The 17,500-nt window shown below is 42.9% G+C and overlaps 1 protein-coding gene across 1 annotated transcript in view; it reads left to right on the top strand.

The window, feature by feature from the left end:
• Positions 1-17,500, top strand: part of tafa4b (TAFA chemokine like family member 4b) — a 37,688-nt gene that overhangs the window by 8,757 nt on the left and 11,431 nt on the right. The window contains exon 3 of the mRNA XM_042295479.1: positions 1,896-2,051. Within this exon, the coding sequence (XP_042151413.1) occupies positions 1,896-2,051 (156 nt within the window). The remainder of the gene's footprint in view (positions 1-1,895; positions 2,052-17,500) is intronic.

Consider the following 17,500-nt stretch of genomic DNA (forward strand, 5'->3'; position numbering starts at 1 on the left):
AAATGTGTTGACACATTGTGTAAGGACTACTGTAAAACCACACTAAACATCAGGGTAGAAATCTAAACGGATAAAGGTTATATTCATTAATAAGAAATAGCCACGAGATAATTAAATCCAGGGAGTTAAACAGAAGGCTAAAATTGTTAGGCTTCATTATGTGGAGAGTTTTATAAAATCATTTGTAACCAATGGCAGGTTGTGAGCATGTTGATAAATATTTAAATGTTACAGTTTCGTTATCCTTATACAGTACATACAAGGACAAATCATCATAAATAGGGGTATTGTACACCAGTTGGCTACTGTGAAAACATATCATGGTGTTGTATGCCATTTCTGACCCACGCAACATTGTAAAAGATCACCTTTTCTACGTAACTTGTCAACTGATATAATATCGCCTGTCTCTCTGCTTGACATTCATCAGCTTATCAATGAAATTCAGATAATGAGTGGAATATATTATATACAACCCAGGTATTTCAGCAGTGCATTGTACACTACAATATCATTCCAAATTATAGCACATAGAGTGAGTGACTCTTTACACTTAGTAGCTGATAATGATGTAGAATGATGGCATAGTATTTACAGCCACGTCTATATATGATTTGGTTTTCCCTTCAACGTAAAATTGATACATTATGAAGTAGAAATATAGAAATGTACAGTGTTCAGCAGTTATCAAACTATATACAGTGAGGGGAAAAAAGTATTTGATCCCCTGCTGATTTTGTACGCTTGCCCACTGACAAAGAAATGATCAGTCTATAATGTTAATGGTAGGTTTATTTGAACAGTGAGAGACAGAATAACAACAAAAAAATCCAGAACAACGCATGTCAAAAATGTTATCACTTTATTTGCATTTTTTTCCCTCACTGTACATTGACTCGGCATTACATAATGGTTCAGTAGTTATCCGTTTTTAGTAGTTTGATTAGGTGATAGTTAATTGTATTGTTAACAAATGACAAGAAAATCATATCAAAAGTAGACTAAATTGACTACTATATTGCATTTTGAAAGCAGATACTTACAGTAGATTGATCATGTATCCAAATTGAAAGATCTATTTTTATTGCAGTGAACAAGTTACTTTGTGAATTTGTTTGTGCTTAGTCAATTGAAAATATGCTTACACTCTCTTATGGCTTCCCCACAGGAGAGCCCTCTTTGTTTCCAAAGAAAACACTTTTTTGTTCCATGTAGAACCAACCCTATGTGGAAAGGGTCCTACATGGAACCAAAAAGGGTTCTTCAAAGGGTTGTCCTATGGGGACAGCCGAAGAACCATGTTAGGTTCTAGATAGCACCTTTTTTGCTAAGAATGTAAATTTTTTAAACACAAGCAATTTTGTGCTTAGAATTGGGAAAATGAACCACATACTGGTGAACATTGCAACAAAGTTGCAACAAATGCAACAAAAAACTGTACTATGACAAAAAAAACTTTGGGTTTGATTATATCCTCATTTAAATAACGTTAGTAGAATTTTCTTTAGAAGATAACCCTGCACACAATGAAAGGTCAGGCTTTTAATGTTAATGATGCTGTTGAGCTGAGAAAGGACCTGTGTGTCGATGGCATAACTACAGTTACTCTTATATTGAAATTGAAACTGTCTGCCTCCTAGAATAATTCCTTGTGTTTATACAACTGTAAATAATTCAACCGTTTTTTTTCTATTGTAAAAACTCTGAATACTCAATGGGTGGTTTTGTCCATTATTGTATTTTGATAGAAGTGTCTGTTTTTAAGTGCAAATATTGAAATACTACTGCACCAGCAACCACATTGAACAATGATTTATGGTCTCTCTCTCTCTCTCTCTCTCTCTCTCTCTCTCTCTCTCTCCCCCTCTCTCTCTCTCTGTCTCTCTGTCTCTCAGCCTCCTACCAGGTAAAGCAGGGGACCTGTGAGGTGGTGGCCATCCACCGCTGTTGTAATAAGAACAAGATTGAGGAGCGCTCTCAGACCGTCAAGTGCTCCTGTTTCCCAGGCCAGGTCGCTGGCACAACCAGAACCAGGCCCTCCTGTGTGGAAGGTAAACATACATTGTGTATGTGTGTGAAGATCACACCAGAGCTGTGTTTGAAGGTCTTGATGAATTCACCTCACAGCCAGACACCGGAAGCTGGCACGAGCTTGAATAGTCTCACAAAGTGCTTTAGCTCTCTACTTCACGATAAAGGGGGTCTGTATTTCTCTGTTGTGCACAGTAGTCTGTCCCCCATCCTGTCTTTAGTATATCATGTAACGTTAAAGGTTAGGGCCACAGCAGGCTAATGCAGGTAATGGAGGATTATTCTGAACTGTCGCCTTCCTTCTCATATCCCTTAGTGGATTATGAAAGGAGAGGGAAATATACCACATCTGTCAGCCTGATGTTTAAAAGGAATGATTTCATTTGGGAAAACATTCCATTTCACATCTATTCAAGCCTCTATACCAGATGTTCATAGAAGAAATCTCATGCACTTTGTCATATCACTAGACTCAACAATGTTGGATTATGTTAACACAAATAAGACCCTGCACTAAGAAGAAATATTATATTTATTTATAAAAAGATTGCGGGAAAAGGTGTGTGTGTGTTTGTTTATGTGTGTGGAAGAGGGTTGTATGTGTATGTGAGAGAGACTGATGGATTGATGAGAAAATGGAGCGAGATTAAGTTACGAAGGGGATGGAGATGTTTTAGCGATGCTAGTGAGAGAAAACCATGGGATCATTTTGATTTTGAACTTCCATTGCCGTCTGTTGCTCTGAGAGCAGAGACAGAGCCACTGAGTGGCCATGTCCAAATACCCATATGTACGTCCTAAATAGTAGATATAAACACAGCAGCTCTTTTTTCATTAAACTATTTGTTCTTTCCATGATATTTAAAAACGTTGTTAGTTAAAACAGTATAAAACAATTGATCTCAAACAACATGGTCAAGCTTAACGTTGCAAGCAGGCTACGCCTGATTTAGAATTACCTCATGATTTACCTACTATTTACCAAGAGAGTTGTCATCTATATTTTTCGTAGCTGTCTATTTACCACCACAAACTGATGCTGGCACTAAGACCGCACACAACGAGTTGTATAGGGCCATAAGGAAACAAGAATATGCACATCAAGAGGCAGTGCTCCTAGTGGCCATTGATTTTAATGCAGGGAAAATGAAATCCATTTTAGCAAATTTTTTCCATCATGTCACCTGTGCAAATAGAGGCAACAAAACTATGGATCACCTTTACTGCACACATAGAGACACATACAAAGCTCTCCCTCGCTCTCAATTGGGCAAATCTGACTGTAACTATATCCTCCTGATTCCTGCTTACAGGCAAGAACTCAAACAGGAAGGACCAGTGGGAGTGGTCAGATGAAGCGGATGCTAAGCTACAGGACTTTATCACTAGCAAAGAATGGAATATGTTCCGGTGTTCATCCGATAACATTGAGGAGTTTACCACATCAGTCACCGGCTTCATTAATTAGTGCATCGACAACGTCATCCTCACAGTGACTGTACTACATATCCCAAACAGAAGCCATTGATTACAGGCAACATCTGCACTGAGCTAAAGCTAGACCTGCCACTTTGAAGGAGCTGGACACTAATCCGGACGCTTATAAGAAATCCCACTACGACCTCAGACAACCCATCAAACGGTCAAAACATCAAAACAGGACTAAGATCAAATCCTACTGCGCCGGTTCTGATGCTCGTCGGATGTGGCAGGGCTTGCAAACTATCACGAATTACAAAGGGAAATCCAGCTGCGAGCTTCCCAGTGACGTGAGCCTACCAGATCAGCTAAATTGCTTCTATGTTTGCTTTGAGGCAAGCAACACTGAATCATGCATGAGAGCACCAGCTGGCTACTGTGATATCGCTGTCCGTAGTCAATGTTTAATTATTTATTTGATTTCACCTTTCTTCAACCAGGTAGGCTAGTTGAGAACAAGTTCTCATTTGCAACTGCGACATGGCCAAGATAAAGCAAAGCAGTTCGACACATACAACAACACAGAGTTACACATGGAATAAACAAACATACAATCAATAATACAGTAGAACAATCTATATACAGCATGTGCAAATGAGGTAGGATAAGAGAGGTAAGGCAATAAATAGGCCATGGTCTGTGTCCACATCACTAATAATTATCACGTTCCACACACCAACACAGTCGTGAAGAAGGCACAACAACGCCTCTTCCCCCACAGGATGTTGTAAAGATTTGGCATGGGCCATCAGATCCTCTAAACGTTCTACAGCTGCACCATTGAGAGCATCTTGACTAGCTTCATCATTGTTTGGTTTTCTTGTGGAAAAAAACGATTGAATATATTTGAATAAATGTTCATGTCAATGACTCAAACCTGTTTAAATAAAAGTGATCAATCGTGATAAAAAAATAAAGCTTAAATTAAATTATTTGAATGGATTACATACACTCAATTAGTATTTGGTAGCATTGCCTTTAAATTGTTTCACTTGGGTCAATTGCGACCAAGCTTTAACTTCCTGACTGATGTCTTGAGATGTTGCTTCAATATATCCACAGAATTTTCTACCTCATGATGCCATCTATTTTGTGAAGTGCACCAGTCCCTCCTGCAGCAAAGCACCACCACGACATGATGCAGCCACCCCCGTGCTTCAAAATCAAATCAAATCAAATCAAATCAAATTTTGGAATGGTGTATGATATATGATTTGGTTTTCCCTTCAACATAAAATTGATACACTGTTGGAATGGTGTTCTTCGGCTTGCAAGCCTCCCCCTTTTTCCTCCAAATATAACAATGGTCATTATGGCCAAACAGTTCCATTTTTGTTTCATCAGATCAGAGGACATTTCTCCAAATAGTTCGATCTTTGTCCCCATGTGCGGTTGCAAACCATATTCTGGCTTTTTTATCGCTCTTTTGGAGCAGTGGCTTCTTCCTTGCTGAGTGGCCTTTCAGGTTATGTCTATATGGCATTTTTTTTTACTGTGGATATAGATACTTTTGTACCTGTTTCCTCCAGCATCTTCACAAGATCCTTTGCTGTTGTTCTGGAATTTATTCGCACTTTTTGCACCAAAGTACATTCATCTCTAGGGTACAGAATGCGTCTCATTCCTGAGCGATATGACGGCTGCGTGGTCCCATGGTGTTTATACTTGTGTACTATTATTTGTACAGATGAACGTGGTACCTTCAGGAGATTGGAAATTGCTCCCAAGGATGAACCAGACTTGTGGAGGTCTCCATTTCTTTTCTGAGGTCTTAGCTGATTTATATTGATTTCCCCATGATGTCAAGCAAAGAGGCACTGAGTTTGAAGGTAGGCCTTGAAATACATCCACAGGTACACCTCCAATTGACTCAAATGATGTAATTTAGCCTATCAGAAGCTTCTGAAGCCATGACATCATTTTCTGAAATGTTCCAACCTGTTTAAAGGCACAGTCATCTTAGTGTAAACTTCTGATCCACTGGAATTGTGATACAGTTGAATGATAAGTGAAATAACCTGTCTGTAAACAATTGTTGGAAAAATGACTTGTGTCATTCACAAAGTAGATGTTCTAACCAACTTGCCAAAACTATAGTTTGTTTACAAGGAATTTGTGGAGTGTATGTAAACTTCTGACTCCAACTGTATATATCTTTAAAACATTTTTTTTTTGATGTATGTGTTGGGCTTTTCGCTACACCTGCAATAACATCTGCTAAATATGTGTATGTGACCAATCATTTATTTCATAGATTGTTTGTGTGTTGTGCTTTAGTTGAGATTATTCTTTACAACGTCAAGTATATTTGTCCAATTGTTCTTTGACTAGTACCATTCATTCTCGCTGTCAATAATTCTAATGTTATAACTCCCAAAAGTAACTGTAACCACTGGTGAACTGGGATAGAGTTGGGAGATTACCAACATATATACTGTATATTTTTTGCGGCAGTGCTGCCTGCCTGGGAGAAGTAATCGTCTCTGATTGATTGAGAGATTCAAGGAGCTATCATCGTTAATTAAGTAACAGCAGATGTAACACATTGAATATTGACATTCATACACTTCTAAATTAATTTGGCTGCAGGACACTCCCACATCATAGGGGACACAGTAAACAGTTGGGAGTTGGGGCTAATTTCCTTGTAAAACTTCTGTGAACAAACTTAAAATGTATAAATTGATGGTGTGCATTGCGCGATGCCAAGGTCATATTTTTCCTTATTCTGTTCCAGTAAAAGGGATGTTCAGATTCACGTAGATCTGTGGACCATAGTTTAATGGCTAGCTCAGAATATTAGCTTTCCAAAAGTTGTTTGTATATTATAGAGATCAGCCATTTAAGCAGCCCATAAATCCCCTCATTGGATGGTTTGGTAGTTAGGTTTCCCAAGGGACTCCATAGGCCGCATTACTGGTTTGTCTGATTCCGCCTTTATTCATGATATCCATGCATTTAGTTAAAAAAAGGTGTTTGTCTGCCTCTGTTATTGCCGTATTGGCTTATCCAATCCAAACTTCTTCTTAACTAAGCTATCTAGAAGGTATTGTAAACTATGATACATTCTGTGACCACCTAATGCCTTGAGTAATGAATGCCTGCTTAACATCACATTGAGCGATATGCTACTCATTTGGTATAAGAGCTATTAGGAATAGAGAGAAGAGAGGAGAGGGGAATAGAGAGAGGAGAGGGTAAGAGAGAGAGGGGAAGAGGGAGAGGAGAGGGGAATAGAGAGAGGAGAGGGGGAAAAAGAGAGGAGAGGGGAAGAGAGAGGAGAGAAGAAGAGAGAGGAGAGAGGAAGAGAGAGAGGAGAGGGGAAGAGAGAGAGGAGAGAGGAATAGAGAGGAGGGGGAAGAGAGAGAGGAGAGGGGGAGAGAGAGGAGAGGAGGAAGAGAGAGAGGAGAGAAGAAGAGAGAGAGGAGAGGGGGAAGAGAGGAGAGGAGAAGAGAGAGAGGAGAGGGGGAAGAGAGAGAGAGAGGAGAAGAGAGAGAGGAGAGGGGAAGAGAGAGAGGAGAGGGGGAAGAGAGAGAGAGAGGGGAAGAGAGAGGAGAAGAGAGAGAGGAGAAGAGAGAGAGGAGGGGAATAGAGAGAGGAGAAGAGATAGAGGAGAGGGGAAGAGAGAGAGAGGGGGAAGAGAGAGAGAGAGTAGAAGAGAGAGAGGAGAGGGGAAGAGAGAGAGAGAGTAGAAGAGAGAGAGAAGAGGGGAAGAGAGAGAGAGGAGAAGAGAGAGAGAGGGGAAGAGAGAGAGGAGAAGAGAGAGAGAGGAGAAGAGAGAGAGAGGATAGGGGAAGAGAGAGAGAGAGGGCGAAGAGAGAGAGAGGAGAAGAGAGAGAGGAGGGGGGAAGAGAGAGAGAGGAGAAGAGAGAGAGGAGAGGGGGAGAGAGAGAGAGGAGGGGGGGAAGAGAGAGAGAGGGGAAGAGAGAGAGAGAGGAGAAGAGAGAGAGGAGAGGGGGAAGAGAGAGAGGAGAAGAGAGAGAGGAGAGGCGAAGAGAGAGAGGAGAGGGGGAAGAGAGAGAGAGGGGAAGAGAGAGAGAGGAGAAGAGAGAGAGGAGAGGGGGAAAGAGAGAGAGGAGAAGAGAGAGAGGAGAGGCGAAGAGAGAGAGGAGAGGGGGAAGAAAGAGAGAGGAGAAGAGAGAGAGGAGAGGGGAAGAGCGAGAGGAGAGGGGAAGAGAGAGAGGAGAGGGTGAAGAGAGAGAGAGGAGAAGAGAGAGAGGAGAGGGGAAGAGAGAGAGGAGAGGGGGAAGAGAGAGAGAGAGAGAGAAGAGAGAGAGGAGAGGGGAAGAGAGAGAGGAGAGGGGGAAGAGAGAGAGGAGACGAGAGAGAGGAGAGGGGAAGAGAGAGAGGAGAGGGTGAAGAGAGAGAGAGGAGACGAGAGAGAGGAGAGGGGAAGAGAGAGAGGAGAGGGGGAAGAGAGAGAGAGAGAGGGGAAGAGAGAGAGGAGAGGGGAAGAGAGAGAGGAGAGGGTGAAGAGAGAGAGAGGAGAAGAGAGAGAGGAGAGGGGAAGAGAGAGAGGAGAGGGGAAGAGAGAGAGGAGAGGGGAAGAGAGAGAGGAGAGGGTGAAGAGAGAGAGAGGAGAAGAGAGAGAGGAGAGGGGAAGAGAGAGAGGAGAGGGGGAAGAGAGAGAGGAGAGGGGAAGAGAGAGAGGAGAGGAGAAGAGAGAGAGGAGAGGGGAAGAGAGAGAGGAGAGGGGAAGAGAGAGAGGAGAGGGTGAAGAGAGAGAGAGGAGAAGAGAGAGAGGAGAGGGGAAGAGAGAGAGGAGAGGGGGAAGAGAGAGAGAGAGGAGAAGAGAGAGAGGAGAGGGGAAGAGAGAGAGGAGAGGGGGAAGAGAGAGAGAGGAGACGAGAGAGAGGAGAGGGGAAGAGAGAGAGGAGAGGGGGAAGAGAGAGAGAGGAGAAGAGAGAGAGAGGAGAGGGGAAGAGAGAAAGGCCAGTGGAACTGATGGCAGTGGAGATACATGAATTGTGCAAGATGGGAACAGTGAAAACAGAGCGATGTCTTAATTAATAAAACATTTGGGTAATTCATATATTAATCTATTGTTCATAGCCCTATGCTGCCATATCACCTGAGCACGTGCTATGCAAGTCAGAGGTAAAAAAATATCCGCTTGAGAAAGATTTAGATAGGCCTATCATAAACACAAATTAAAATGTGATGCCAGCAATCAGCATAATCACACTAAAATGTCTAATGGTTGTACATGTCATCTTCATCATATTATCGCATGGCTGTCTATCCCCCTTAAAATTTCCTTGTCAATTAATTTGATAGACTACATTGTTTTAGCATTATCCTATAGGCCTGTAGGTTTTTAATGGCCAACATTTTTAGGAAAGGATTATTGTGATTCATTTCAGGAAACTAGTTGTATGTCGGGCATCACTACTTCAGAGGAGTGCCATTTGAATGGAAACTTTTTTTTAACACTAAATGTGTTTTTTTGAGCAGAAATGCCTTCTGGAACATGTAAACTTTCATGTGCCTTATTATTTTATTCTTTATCAAACCTTTATTTAACCTGGCAAGTCAGTTAAGAACACATTTTTATTTGACATTGATGGCCTACCATGGCCAAACCCTCCCCTACCCGGACCACGCTGGGCCAATTGTGCACCGCCCTATGGGACTCCCGATCACGAGCCTGGGATCGAACAAGGGTCTGTAGTCTGTAGCCTTTAGCACTGAGATGCAGTACCTTAGACCGCTGCCCCACTCGGGAGCCCGCAGTGCCACTAGACTTAATAACAAACTTGTATGCAATCTGTAAATACAAATAAATTGTTAAATTACGAGCCTAGTTGGTTTAGCTACAGAAAAAGTCAGGAACCTTCCCGCTAGCCATGATTGGCTGAAAAAAATGGGTAGGCTAGACATGCTGAGAAATGAGTTTGGATTGGTCTACCATGTAGCATGCCTATAACATGAGCTGGTCAGTATGTGTAGGTAATCCTTTCTAATGCTGCTTTAAAAAATATATATCACGTAGTAGAACTGCAAAGGTGTTGCTCTCCACTTTCTGGAGGACCGAGTTTTGAAATCAGTTGAATGAACGGTGGAATTAGACTATGATAGCTAAGGAGATTCTGACATTTTTTTATTTTTTAAAAATTTCTTAAAATGTTAATTTTATTTCACCTTTATTTAACCGGGTAGGCTAGTTGAGAACAAGTTCTCATTTACAACTGCGACCTGTCCTGGATAAAGCATAGCAGTGTGAACAGACAACACAGAGTTACACATGGAGTAAACAATTAACAAGTCAATAACACAGTAGAAAAAAAAAGAAAAAAAAAGTGAGGCTATATACATTGTGGGCAAAAGGCATGAGGAGGTAGGCGAATAATAAAAATTTTGCAGATTAACACTGGAGTGATAAATGATCAGATGGTCATGTACAGGTAGAGATACTGGTGTGCAAAAGAGCAGAAAAGTAAATAAATATAAACAGTATGGGGATGAGTTAGGTAAATTGGGTGGGCTATTTACCGATAGACTATGTACAGCTGCAGCGATCGGTTAGCTGCTCATATTGCCATATTTGATGGCAAATATGCAGACAAAGTCGAAAAGAGGACACGCTGTTGTATAAAACACCTGTCTCCATATTATATCTTCAAACTAAGGCAACCATGGAAGCCGTGACAGAGCGGGAGAAGCGTCCTTCCATGTATACGGGTAAGATAGTCTAGGTAGCTACATTTCAGAAATTACACATTTCTAATTTTGTCAGAAAGTTATTTTAATTTCAAGTTAAAGCGTACTGCTAGCTAGCTAGCTCATGTTAACGGGCTAGCTAGCTAGCTAACATTATGTGTATGATCTGTGTAGTAATATTATTTGTAGCTCAGAGCCATTTGCATTGCTAGTTATAGCCTAATGTTAGCTAGCTAACATTGACATGGTTGGTTAGCTACCTGTAGATTCATGCATGATAGTAATGTTATGATTTGAGATTATGGTTAATTGTTTATCTAGCTATCTACATGCCTAAACAAAAGACTCCACTATGAAAGTAACCATTTTAATAGAATTTTCATGATGTCACTGCGACAACTGTCGATAGACATAGCTGGTAAATTTGCTTTGGCTATCTACACTCGTCTGAGTGTGCCAGAGCGCAGAATAACTGACAAATTACTGAATGTTCAACTCCCTTTGAATTTGGTCAGTGTCAATAAGTGTTGGCAAAAAAACATAAATAAATTGTTGCCAGCACCACAGTTGCAGTCACCAATGCTCTGGATAACATAAAGACAGCCTAACCAGCTCTGCTAGTAAAATGGTCAGAGTGAGCTGTTCCCTCATTTGTGTCTGGAAGTAGCTAGCAAGCCAGCCAACATTAGCTTGTTAGCTTGGGTGCTTGACTGTTGTTGTTAGGTTAGAATGCTCAGATCAACCCTACTTCTCGTCCAGTGTGCGCTCTGAATGCTCTGAATGGCCAGAGAGCACACTGAGCACACTCTGGCACTCCAGATTGAATTTATGAACACACCCGTAGAATAAACCAGCCTTTAGTCTTGAAATCTTTGGTTGTTTAGTACATGGCCTCACATGTGAATCCTTAACAAGTTGCGTGGGGCTAAAGCTTAAGAGGGTGTGAACAATGCTGAATAGGTGTAGACAAAGAAGACATCTCCAGTAGGTGTACCAAAATATTCAAGGGACTTTTTCTCAAAAGTGCGCTTACAAGTTGATCTACTTTCACTGCAGAATTACTTTCCTCAACTGTTCCTCAACTGTAGTGTATGATATAGAATTTTCTAGCTCGTAGTCTCTACTTTTATTCAATGCAAAAAACAGCATTTCAAATGTTGCTATGTAAGACCGAATCGAGCCGGTCGGTCACAAATGAGATTCGCTGTTGAGTGTTTGAGTTGCGCTGGTGGCTTTGATTGATGGGTCCTTTTGACATGTGTCTGTGTGTGGGTTCGCTAATTTTCTCAATGTCCATTAAGACATTCTCCTAAAGTAAATTCATTAATTTCGGTCGTTATCAATGATCAATTTGGCCGAGAGTTCGGCCATGGTCCTGATATTGTCACTCCTGCTGCGGAGATGCACAAACAGCCAAGATCTGGGCCTGCAGTTTGTCTGGATAATACAGGTTAGCCTGCTACACACATGCATCCAGTTCTAGGCTGTGGCTCAATGTATTGGATAATAAAAATAATAAAAACAATAATAACAAAATATTAAAATCACACACCTACACGCTTTCACACGCACATGTACAGTATATATTTTTATTCACAACTTCATCACGGTGTTAGTAAGGCTTTCAGTCGTCCCCTTCAGTTCATTTATGGCCTTTATCACCCCTCATACACGCACACACACACACACACACACACACACACACACACACACACACACACACACACACACACACACACACACACACACACACACACACACACACACACACACACACACACACACACACACACACACACACACTCAGCTCTAACTCTGTCTCACAACCAATCCAGATGCATTAACCCCCCTCCAGTGGAAAATAGATAGGTTTCACGTACGTGAGCGGAGAGGATGAATCAAACAGAACAGAAATGTGTAGACAGACAGACCCGCAGCGACTGGTAAAGTAACCTCAGACTCCAGCATCAATGTCTCTGTTCCTTGGAAAGAGGTTGTTCTAGGCTGGCCAGGTCAGGTCAGCTCCAGTGAAGACTGAACCTCCAGTCAAAAAGCTGCTTTCTGTCTCAGATACAGATGTGGAGACCTTGGAGGGGGACTTTGTCATTGTACTGTGTATGAAGAACACAAGCATTGGACTGATGGGAGATTTACAAATCAAGGGCATCTTACAGTTATTAAGTACAGTTGTTGCTTGTAAATTATGTCATTTTACGACAAACTACCGTAGCACTGTCAATGTTCAACAACAATACCTATATAAACTATTGCATAGTGATCATGGTATGAATGTTATCATATGAATGCTTTTTTTTCTCTATTCCTTTTCACACACATCAAACATATGAGATGCTTTTCCTATAGCTGACCAATAGAGGACACTCTTTACCAGTCATATGTCTTGTAGTAGACTGCTGGTACCCAAAGCTAGGGAGAAGCCAGAGATCTGTCATGCATCTTTAGTCTTTTAACCTGATAGAAAATAATGATGAAGAGAAATAATATAACTATGATTTGATGTATGTTAGGTATTGGTTATTAACAGCCTGAATGAATAAACATACATACAGTACACAGAAAAAGCTATTTTCCCTCCTAACATCAACAATGTCAAAGGGAGCTAGTCCACTGTGGACATGGCTCATTAGAGTCTGCTGCCAGGCACGGTGGCCTCTCAGGTAATGGAGAAAGAGAGAGGCTCTTTCCACTATCCTCCATGATGTTATGGTGTAGTCCCTCTGGGGCAGCTCTCTATGAGGGAGCTGACTGGACTGAGGACTCCAATGTTTTTAAAAATGTTGTATTTATTTCACCTTTATTTAACCAGGTAGGCCGGTTGAGAACAAGTTCTCATTTACAACTGCGACCTGGACAAGATAAAGCAAAGCAGTGCAACTGTCACGACTTCCACCGAAGGTGGCTCCTCTTCCTGCTCGGGTGGCGCACGGCGGTTGTCATCACCGGTCTACTAGCTGCCACCAATCCCCTTTTCCTTTTCTGTTGGTTTTGTCTTATTGGTTACACCTGTTTTTTGTTTGGGGTTTGGTTAGGGCTATTTAAGCCGGTTATGCCGGCCTGCTTTTATGCAGACTTGTTTCTCTGTTCGTTTTGTGGATGTGTTATTTTTGTATTTTCTCCAGACTGTTTGTGTCCTGTTTTTGGGCCGGTCATTGTATGCGCCTGGTGTTTTGGTGTGACCTTTCTGTCACCGGAATAAATACGGTTGTCCTTAACCCTCTGCTCTCTACTCCTGACTCCACACCCACTACTCCTAGAAGTCGTAACAGCGACACAAACAACAACACAGAGTTACACATTGAATAAACAAACGCACGGTCAATAACACAATAGAACAAAAAGTCTATATAGTGTGTGCAAATGGCGTGAGGAGGTAAATAGGCCATAGTAGCGAAGTAATTACAATTTAGCAATTAAACCTGGAGTGATAGATGTGTAGATGAGGATGTGCAAGTAGAAATACTTGTGTGCAAAAGAGCAGAAAAAACAAAAAGCAAATATGGGGATGAGGTATGTAGTAGATTGGATTGGCTATTTACAGATGGGCTATGTACAGCTGCAACGATCGGTAAGCTGATCTGACAGCCGATGCTTGAAGTTAGTGAGGGAGATATAAGTCTCCAACTTCAGTGATTTTTGCAATGCGTTCCAGTCATTGGCAGCAGAGAACTGGAAGGAAAGGTGGCCAAAGGGGGTGTTGGCTTTGGGGATGACCAGTGAAATATTCCTGCTGGAGCGTGTGCTACGGGTGGGTGTTGCTATGGTGACCAGTGAGCTGAGATAAGGCAGAGCTTTGCCTAGCAAAGACTTATAGATGACCTGGAGCCAGTGGGTTTGGCAGCGAATATGTAGCGAGGACCAGCCAACGAGAGCATACAGGTCACAATGGTGGGTAGTATATGGGGCTTTGGTGACAAAACGGTTGGCACTGTGATAAACTGCATCCAATTTGCTGAGTAGAGTTTTGGAGGATATTTTATAATTGACATCGCCGAAGTCAAGGATCGGCAGGATAGTCAGTTTTACGAGGGTATGTTTCGCAGCATGAGTGAAATAGGCTTTGTTGCGAAATAGGAAGCCGATTCTAGATTAATTTTGGATTGGAGATGCTTAATATGAGTCTGGAAGGAGAGTTTACAGTCTAACCAGACACCTAGGTATTTATAGTTGTCCACATGTTCTAAGTTAGAACCGTCCAGAGTAGTGATGCTAGGCGGGCGGGCAGGTGAGGGCAGCGATCGGTTGAAGAGCATACATTTAGTTTTACTAGCGTTTAAGAGCAGTTGGAGGCCACGGAAGGAGTGTTGTATGGCATCAAAGCTTGTTTGGAGGTTTGAGTGTCCAAAGTGTCCAAAGTAGGGCCAGAAGTATGCAGAATGGTGTCATCTGTGTAGAGGTGGATCAAGGAATCGCCCTCAGCAAGAGCGACATCATTGATATATAGAGAGAAATGAGTCGGCCCGAGAATTGAACCCTGTGGCACCCCCATAGAGACTGCCAGAGGTACGGACAACAGGCCCTCCGATTTGACACACTGAACTCTGTCTGAGAAGTAGTTGGTGAACCAGGCGAGGCAGTCATTAGATACACCAAGGCTGTTGAGTCTGCCGATAAGAATACGGTGATTGACAGAGTCAAAAGCCTTGGCCAGGTTGATGAAGAAGGCTGCACAGTACTGTTTTTATCGATGGTGGTTATGATATCGTTTAGGACCTTGAGCGTGGCTGAGGTGCACCCGTGACCAGCTCGGAAACCGGATTGCATAGCGGAGAAGGTACGGTGGGATTCAAGATGGTCGGTGATCTGTTTGTTCACTTGGCTTTCAGAGACTTTAGGCAGGGCAGGATGGATATACTGTAGGTCTGTAACAGTTTGGGTCTAGACTGTCTCCCCCTTTGAAGAGGGGGATGACCGAAGCCGCTTTCCAATCTTTAGGTGCTGCTGTGTTAAACTTTGACCCTCAGTTAACATATACTGTTACAATACAAGTATTTTTCTTTTCTCTCTCAATCTCTCCCCCCTAAATGTTTGTAGGCCTATAGTTCATGATTCTAAAGGTGAAGTGCAGTACAACATGTCTTATATAACAAACTATCACTGTAGATACTGTCTCCACTGTGTGAGTGGCACATCACTCACAGTAACAGTAGAAGTCCTGACCTAACGGCTCAGAAGCGTAAAGTATCCTCAGCAGACTGACGTCCATACTCTGTCACCAGCCAGATGGCCTTCCCCTCACCTTCTATGGTGTACTGGTGATGAGTGTTCTAAGGTTTATATGAGGGACATCTCCATTAAATGTAAAAGACTGCAGTTTCCAACAGCTCTACATTGGAAAGACATTCTGAAAATAGTCAGTCCATTACTGATGGTCAATGAAAGAGACGTGCTGAATGGTCTGGTCCATTACTGGTCGTTAAGTCCCACCTATTATCAATATGCTAGATTATTAAAGAGCACCTGCTAACATTTTCCTGGATTACTGTATATCAGAATATCACTGCTTTTTCCGTCTTCTTTTGATATTTTGTTGAAGTGCATTCCCTCTGGGCTTTACATGGGAAGTCCTGTTAGCTGTGTGGTGGCTAGTAACGGCTGGGTTGGAGGTAGAAGCAGAGGGTGGGAAGTACTGTTGTTAGCTGTGTGGTGGTTAATAACGGCTGGGTTGGAGGTAGAAGCAGAGGGTGGGAAGTACTGTTGTTAGCTGTGTGGTGGTTAATAACGGCTGGGTTGGAGGTAGAAGCAGAGGGTGGGAAGTACTGTTGTTAGCTGTGTGGTGGTTAATAACGGCTGGGTTGGAGGTAGAAGCAGAGGGTGGGAAGTACTGTTGTTAGCTGTGTGGTGGTTAATAACGGCTGGGTTGGAGGTAGAAGCAGAGGGTGGGAAGTACTGTTGTTAGCTGTGTGGTGGCTAGTAACGGCTGGGTTGGAGGTAGAAGCAGAGGGTGGGAAGTACTGTTGTTAGCTGTGTGGTGGCTAGTAACGGCTGGGTTGGAGGTAGAAGCAGAGGGTGGGAAGTACTGTTGTTAGCTGTGTGGTGGTTAATAACGGCTGGGTTGGAGGTAGAAGCAGAGGGTGGGAAGTACTGTTGTTAGCTGTGTGGTGGTTAATAACGGCTGGGTTGGAGGTAGAAGCAGAGGGTGGGAAGCTGTTGTTAGCTGTGTGGTGGTTAATAACGGCTGGGTTGGAGGTAGAAGCAGAGGGTGGGAAGTACTGTTGTTAGCTGTGTGGTGGTTAATAACGGCTGGGTTGGAGGTAGAAGCAGAGGGTGGGAAGTACTGTTGTTAGCTGTGTGGTGGTTAATAACGGCTGGGTTGGAGGTAGAAGCAGAGGGTGGGAAGTACTGTTGTTAGCTGTGTGGTGGTTAATAACGGCTGGGTTGGAGGTAGAAGCAGAGGGTGGGAAGTACTGTTGTTAGCTGTGTGGTGGTTAATAACGGCTGGGTTGGAGGTAGAAGCAGAGGGTGGGAAGTACTGTTGTTAGCTGTGTGGTGGTTAATAACGGCTGAGTTGGAGGTAGAAGCAGAGGGTGGGAAGTACTGTTGTTAGCTGTGTGGTGGTTAATAACGGCTGGGTTGGAGGTAGAAGCAGAGGGTGGGAAGTACTGTTGTTAGCTGTGTGGTGGCTAATAACGGCTGGGTTGGAGGTAGAAGCAGAGGGTGGGAAGTTGCTGTTAGCTGTGTGGTGGCTAATAACGGCTGGGTTGGAGGTAGAAGCAGAGGGTGGGAAGTACTGTTGTTAGCTGTGTGGTGGCTAGTAACGGCTGGGTTGGAGGTAGAAGCAGAGGGTGGGAAGTACTGTTGTTAGCTGTGTGGTGGTTAATAACGGCTGGGTTGGAGGTAGAAGCAGAGGGTGGGAAGTACTGTTGTTAGCTGTGTGGTGGTTAATAACGGCTGGGTTGGAGGTAGAAGCAGAGGGTGGGAAGTACTGTTGTTAGCTGTGTGGTGGTTAATAATGGCTGGGTTGGAGGTAGAAGCAGAGGGTGGGAAGTACTGTTGTTAGCTGTGTGGTGGTTAATAACGGCTGGGTTGGAGGTAGAAGCAGAGGGTGGGAAGTACTGTTGTTAGCTGTGTGGTGGTTAATAACGGCTGGGTTGGAGGTAGAAGCAGAGGGTGGGAAGTACTGTTGTTAGCTGTGTGGTGGTTAATAACGGCTGGGTTGGAGGTAGAAGCAGAGGGTGGGAAGTACTGCTGTTAGCTGTGTGGTGGTTAATAACGGCTGGGTTGGAGGTAGAAGCAGAGGGTGGGAAGTACTGTTGTTAGCTGTGTGGTGGCTAGTAACGGCTGGGTTGGAGGTAGAAGCAGAGGGTGGGAA

Source organism: Oncorhynchus tshawytscha, linkage group LG02 (genome assembly GCF_018296145.1).
Source record: "Oncorhynchus tshawytscha isolate Ot180627B linkage group LG02, Otsh_v2.0, whole genome shotgun sequence".
Classification (NCBI taxonomy): domain Eukaryota; kingdom Metazoa; phylum Chordata; class Actinopteri; order Salmoniformes; family Salmonidae; genus Oncorhynchus; species Oncorhynchus tshawytscha.